General features: G+C 38.1%; 1 protein-coding gene across 1 annotated transcript; it reads right to left on the bottom strand.

The window, feature by feature from the left end:
• Positions 1-5,104: 5,104 nt before the first annotated feature.
• Positions 5,105-6,395, bottom strand: LOC112495455 (serine/arginine-rich splicing factor RS2Z32-like). The gene is made up of 3 exons (XM_025092074.1): positions 6,318-6,395; positions 5,365-5,588; positions 5,105-5,247 (listed from the first exon to the last, which is right to left on the bottom strand). Exons 1-3 carry the CDS (start codon positions 6,351-6,353, stop codon positions 5,115-5,117), a joined length of 393 nt encoding a protein of 130 aa, XP_024947842.1. The 5' UTR covers positions 6,354-6,395; the 3' UTR covers positions 5,105-5,114.
• Positions 6,396-6,648: the final 253 nt, after the last annotated feature.

Genomic DNA, 6,648 nt, shown 5'->3' with positions numbered 1-6,648 from the left:
TGAAAACATCACGAACTAGAACAAAAATAGTTCATCCTAACTTAATCAAAATTGCCCATCGGGCAAACCGACAACACTCGACAACGCGCTAGGGAAAATCTACAAAACGCTAAACAAAGATCCAAGAAATATTATGATCGAAAATTAAATCCTAGAGAATTTAATCAAGGTCAATTCGTATTCTTGCTTAAAGGAAATGTTATAGGTAAATATGATGATCAATACTCAGGACCGTATGAGATTCTGGAAGTTTTGGAAAACGGGAATATGAAACTGAAAACATCACGAACTAGAACAAAAATAGTTCATCCTAACTTAATCAAAATTGCCCATCGGGCAAACCAATAAAATGACAATATCAAATTACATACCCATTTCTCTTACCAGGTTACACGGGAGCAATGGGGACATACAGAAGTGAAATCGAATTTAGGGAACAACTAGATGAACTTTATCTAGAAGCTTTAGTTCACGTACAAGATCAAATGTATAATCTACGAATGGAGTTAATAATTCTTGAGGATCTGGAGAAACGATTAATAATTCAAGTGCAACGTATACTTTTACGACAAAATCTTGAGCATTTGTGGTGGGAAGAATACGATGATTCACCTCTCGACTTATTTTTCTTGCACCGGCTCTTCAGAGAAGATAACGCTGAAATCGAGGAGTACGAAGAAGATGATAACATAGGTTGGATAGATTGGAGAGGTTACGAAGGCAATTGGGATGGAAATTAAAAATAAAATCACACTCGTAGATTTATCAGAAATATATAATAGTTTATTATAAAAAAAAAAGAGAGAACAAATATTCAATATAAAGGGTGTTACTAAATATATGCATCTAGTGGGGATCTCCCAGCCGCATGATCATGCCATGGTGTGGGGTCCCTAGGAGTCATTCAATTGAGGACCTCGGCCCCTGCCGTAATTAGGTACCTCCGCGACCTCGAACCGTTGTTGCAGACGGTAGCATCTTCCATCCGGACCCAGGAAAACATAATCGGGCCCTCCCTTTTTTGCCTCTATAAGGTTCCTAATGATTCTCGCGAAACGAGAGGGGGGCATATTGACCCAGGAAGCTGGGATCCTAACGTCTTGAACCTGTTATAGAAATAAGACGTGGGCAAAATATATTCCTTTTACTAAAATTGTTAGAAACATTATATTATTGGACAGATATTATTGGACACTCACTATTTTTATTAGATTATAAAATAATTAAAGGGTACTTACTGCGTTCATATTAATTCCTTCCATTTTTAGTTTTCCTCTTTCCTTCCTTTTTCCTTTCTAATCGGACAATTCCGCGTTGCGGTTCACAGTCAAATGAGCACTCAAGCAAATTCACGGACCAAGAGACAATGGGTCCCTTAGAAATTTAGTAGATGGGATGCAACGTCACAACCCTTTCGGCCAATCATCTTTTAGGAAGATGTTTAAAATTCTTTGGACAAGAACAACCAATGTTTCAAAATAAAGATAACGGGGGTTACAGCGAATACCCGTTCTATATCATATCTCACTCTGCATGAGGATGTAATATATACCACTCGAGATCCCTTTCACAAACACTAACCTATCTTAAAGTGTCAAATGTTTATCTTCACTGAAAAGTAGTATATTAAATTATTTTAAGGGGGAGAAGCGGGTCAACCAAATTGGATTATTTGATGGCAGTTTCAAAATGCATCACCATCAAGATCTTACTTTTCTCAATTGAGATGGTCCAAGCCCTCATAGCTTACGACTGCAAGGGGAACAATCTCAACATTACTACGTTGTCACTATTAAAAATAGGAGAATGCGACATTCCTCCCGTCCAACCAAAAATCCAAAATGTCGATATACAATCTCTTACAATTGACCGATTTTACTACCACTGAAGTAATACAATGCAAGATAGAAATAGATCGAGATGTGTTACATTGTGGTATGCATTCTCACATTTCTGCAGTCGCCTTAGGGAAAATGCAATATCTACACGAAATTTCACGTGAAGAATGTCATAAAATACATCGAACAAGAGCTTACCACATTTCTTCAAATAATTACATCACAGGATTGTCTTTAAATGGAACATCAACGCGTCCAATAATTTTTGCCGGTACAATCAAAACAGATGGATCTTGCCAGGGTATTCAATATTCCGATCCTTATGGATCATGGTCTGATGTCGTAGTTCAAGGCACAGTTAAAATATCACTATACAATTTCTATGCTATCGTGAAATTAAATGCTAATACCATTAGCATGCCTTCTGGTAAAACATGCACGCTCACAGCTGCAGCTTGTCCAGATGATGAAATGGGAAATTCGTTCTTGACCCCTATACCAAACGACGATTGTCACTATAAACGCTATACAGTACTTTTTGAAGGTAGAGCAACACTTCTCCAAAATAATTCCACTACTGTCAGCCGATACAAGGAAATCTACACATTGAATCAAGAGGACTTCACCTTTGCTTTGGCAAAAAGAGGGGAACGTAAGATCTGTGGTTACACCTTGATTGAAACTGAACATCCAAAGCTTTTCATAGTGGACAGTTAACTACCTTTTTCTAAATCAGCATTCACGAAATCTCTTGAATATTGAACGTAAGAACTTAACCATATTCTGCGTATTTAGAGAGCGATCGTAACAACACATTAACAGCTGTTTCTGCTGCTAAGGCCCACATAGACTCAGGTAAGCCAGAATCCCCCAAAAACTCCTACAACAACAAGTATTGGAAAACGCCTTAGTCTTAGCCGTGGTGGTTCCTGACGAATTCGCAAAGACTATCATGGACCATGCCGGCTACATGGCTGTCGCCGCTGGAGAGGTCATTCACATTATCAAATGCATACCGGTGGAACTAAAAATACGTCACACGACAACTTGTTACCAACAACTGCCTGTGTTGAGAGGAAACAGCAGCTATTTTGTGACTCCGAGAACGCATATGCTATTATCAACCGGAACAGAGATTGATTGTAACGATATTGTCCCACCTATGTATCTAATTAATGACATTTGGTATAAATTCTCTCCACAGCCCAATAGAGCTATGGAACCAATTTATTTAAAACCAGATTCTGAACCTACTTGGGAGTACACTAGCATAGATCTCGCAACCAGCGGAATCTATACAGAACAGGACTTGGAGAAATTACGGGACGATATCATGTTTCCAGCCGAAAAACCAGCTGTTCTGAGCAACGTAGCTCGAGGGTTCACCGGACATGGAACAAGGACGCAAGGAATGTCTATATCGCATTTCCTGAATGAAGAAGTGATCGAGACAATAGCCAGAGACACTTGGGAAAAAACTTGGGGATGGTTTACTGGTTTTGGAACCTTTGGCGACGACGACGACGACGACGACGACGACGACGACGACGACGACGACGACGACGACGACGACGACGACGACGACGACGACGACGACGACGACGACGACGACGACGACGACGACGACGACGACGACGACGACGACGACGACGACGACGACGACGACGACGACGACGATGACGACGACGACGGAACTGAAATAAAATCATCTCGCTCGCCATCTCAATACGCCCTGATCTCGTACACTAATCGTATTGAACTTGGTGGCAATCGCTTCAGAACCTTCAATTCCTATAGTGAATGTATCAATAACTTTTCCTCATATATAGCGGTTCATAAGATATTTTGTTCCAAACACAGGTATAAGGAGTTGACTCGAGTAAAGAGTCTCGGCGCGCTGCGCCCTGTACAGCCGGTTGCCTGTACTTGGCGCGAGACTCGACCGAGTCTCTTGATCAATCAACAGAGCTCTTATTTTCTGTTGTATTGTCTTATTGAATCTCTCGGCTATACCATTCAGTTCTGGAGTGTATGGTGGTGCATAATCGCCCTCGATTTTCTCTTTCTTCATAACATCCGTATATTCTCCTCCAGTAAACTCTCTTGCATTATCTGTCCAGTAACAGATTTTCTCGTTTTTCCCTATTAAGTTTCTCGTGGTACTTATAAAGTTTTCTAAGCTGCTGCCTGCTTCGCTCTTATTTTTGATAGCATATATTTTTGCAAATCTCGAGAAATCATCAACGAAAATTATAATGAATTGAAAGTTACCTGGGAATGAAGTTAAGTTAAATTTACCCATTATATCTACGTGTATAGTATGTAAAGGTCTATCTGCTAAAGTTCTCGTTTCTTTGTGTGGCAGTCTTTCCATTTTTGCACATTTACATATTTCACAATCTAAAATGTTTTCATTAAATGTGATGTCTTTTAAATGCTCGTTTGAACTCTTTAGGTATCTTAAATATTGCAAATTGGGCTGTCCTAATCTAATGTGCCACAGCATTCCCTTATCTAATCTATCTACTTTAATTTCTGGGTTTAATTCAGTTACTTTTATTTTACTTAACTCTTCTAAATTTTCAAGTGAATCTAAATCCCAAATTTTCCTATTTATAGTTCTCGTGTCAATCTCAAAATCTGCAATTTCTATACTCTCTTTGATTTGACTCTTCTCTTTCTCCCTCCCAATCTCTGACAGTATCAAAACATTTGAGGTATTCTCGTTTTCTCCCTCCGACTCTTTTTCATTTAAAACTCTTGATACTGTCTGAGATTGTTCGGCAAAATCAGATCCTGTTATTATTTCTGCATTACAAGTGTATGCAGTGTACTTTGAGTTTGTTATATCTCTGTTTTTAACTATAAAATTTACCCTCCAATTTGGTTTCTCGTATTTTCCTACTGAATAATTTCTCTTGTGACTTTATCGAAAATTTCTAATTTCTCGTTATCTAAGTAAATACCTAAACCTAGATCTGCAAAACGTCTTAAAGATATTAAATTTTCAGAAATATTTTCTGCAACTAATACGTTAGGTAATTTTATCCTACTTTCTTTTGTTTTTAAATACAAGTCTCCTACTCTGTCTATCTCAATATCTGCAGATTGATTTTTATTTGCACTTTTAATGACTCCGTTTGTGCATTTTCTAAAATTGCTTAAAATTAAACTCTTATTTACTATGTGTTCAGTCGCCCCTGAATCCGCTAAAAATGATATTTTATTAAAATTATGAATTACATTTGAATCTTTACCTTTGTTTTTCTGTTGTTTCTATTGTTCTGCGAGTGCTGTTTGTGCTGCTGCAAGTGCTACTTGTGTTAGCTTGTCGTTTCTTTTGGGGCCTCCTCTACCTCTTTTATAAATTCTACCTCTATTGTTACCTCTTTTTGCATTAAACTTCCCTCTGAAATTTCCTCTTTTATTTCCCTGGCCTCTAAATTTTTCCCTATTCATTCCTCCATTCATTCCTCTACCGCTCCCTCTATTCTCATTTTGATTAATATTTTGAGGTTTTACATACCCGGATTGCTCACGGTTCTGGCATCTTCCTCTTTTCTCGTGTATCATGTTACATTTGTAACAGATCCAGTGGCTTTGCGGTATGTTACAATCTCCTTCCCAATGGCCGAACACGCCGCATCTATGACATCGGCTGTCTTTTGGCCTTGCAGTATATGCTTGGGTCTCTCTTTTCTCGTGTGACTCTTTACCGTTACCTCTTGCTGCGTTTTTAAGAGCCTCGATCTGCAATAGAAAGCTTTTAATCTCTCCTATACTAATTTCTCTTTTATTTGATTGTTGAAAAGAGATGCTGTGAGATGTAATCTCCGGCACCGCATCAGTAACAGCTTCAAAGAAAGCAGATCGTTTCTCTTCATCTGTCAGTTGGATTGCTCCTTCACAACCGTCGTATTCAGTTATTATATCTTCGAAACTACGGCAAAAGGATGCCACAGTTTCGCTCTTACTCATTTGTAGTTGATAGAGCCTCTTTCTGACAGATGTGTGAGTCACGTTGCTCTCTATTCTTATGTTTTCTCGTATTTTAGATAACATTTCTTTGGGCTCTTTAATATGCATAACCTCTTTGTAAAATTTATCTCCAACCCTACCTTTTATAATTTGTCTTACTAATTCTTTTCTCTTTGTTCTCGTATTCTCGTTAAGATTGGGTGGCTCTTTGACTTTTTCGTCAATTACGTCAAGTAACTCTTTTGATGAAAGTTCAGAATTTAATTTGTCTAACCAAATATTAATGTCAGTCTTTGAGTTTAAAGTGTATTTTCTATGTACGTTTGAACTATTGTTATTTTTTGATTGGTCTATTGATTCTTTCAAGCTAACAAGGGATTCAGTTAATTTGTCCGTCTGAGTTGCATTTAAGGTTAAACTATTTGGACTGATTATTGACGTATTTAGGGTCGTTTCTAAAATATTGGATTGGTGAGCGGTAGAGTTATGAATTGAAGTTACCTTTTTATTCGCCTCCTCCAACTGTCTGTTCCTCATTTCTAAGTCCTCTCTTAAGGCGTTTGTTTCGGCCTTATTAAGGTCTAGAACTTCCTCGTATTTTCCTCTTATTTCTCTTTCTTTTTCTCTCATGACTCTTTCTCTTTTCTTTCATTTCCTCTTCTTTTTCTCTTAGTTCCTCTCTCAATTTTGTTATTTCATCTTTTTCGGCTTTTTCTTTTAATTTCTTTGCTTCCTCGGCTATTTTCTTTGCTTCTTCCTTTTTTTTTCTATGTCAAATGATGTCCCGGCTTTCGTCATGAGCTCTCCTAGTTTTCGACTCTCCGATGGAAGT

This window comes from Cephus cinctus, unplaced genomic scaffold (assembly GCF_000341935.2).
Source record: "Cephus cinctus unplaced genomic scaffold, Ccin1 Ccin1_scaffold0103, whole genome shotgun sequence".
Lineage (NCBI taxonomy): Eukaryota > Metazoa > Arthropoda > Insecta > Hymenoptera > Cephidae > Cephus > Cephus cinctus.
Note: the sequence above shows the minus strand (reverse complement) of the source record. Positions and strands in the feature narration are given on the sequence as shown.

Coding starts and splice junctions, on each gene's coding strand:
- LOC112495455 (XM_025092074.1), bottom strand. CDS start 6,353: ATGAGGAACAGACAGTTGGAGGAGGCGAATAAAAAG. Junction 5,589..6,317: donor TGGAGGAGGCGAATAAAAAG/GTAACTTCAATT, acceptor TTTCTATTGCAG/ATCGAGGCTCTTAAAAACGC. Junction 5,248..5,364: donor CAGAACCGTGAGCAATCCGG/GTATGTAAAACC, acceptor AGGAAATTTCAG/AGGGAAGTTTAATGCAAAAA.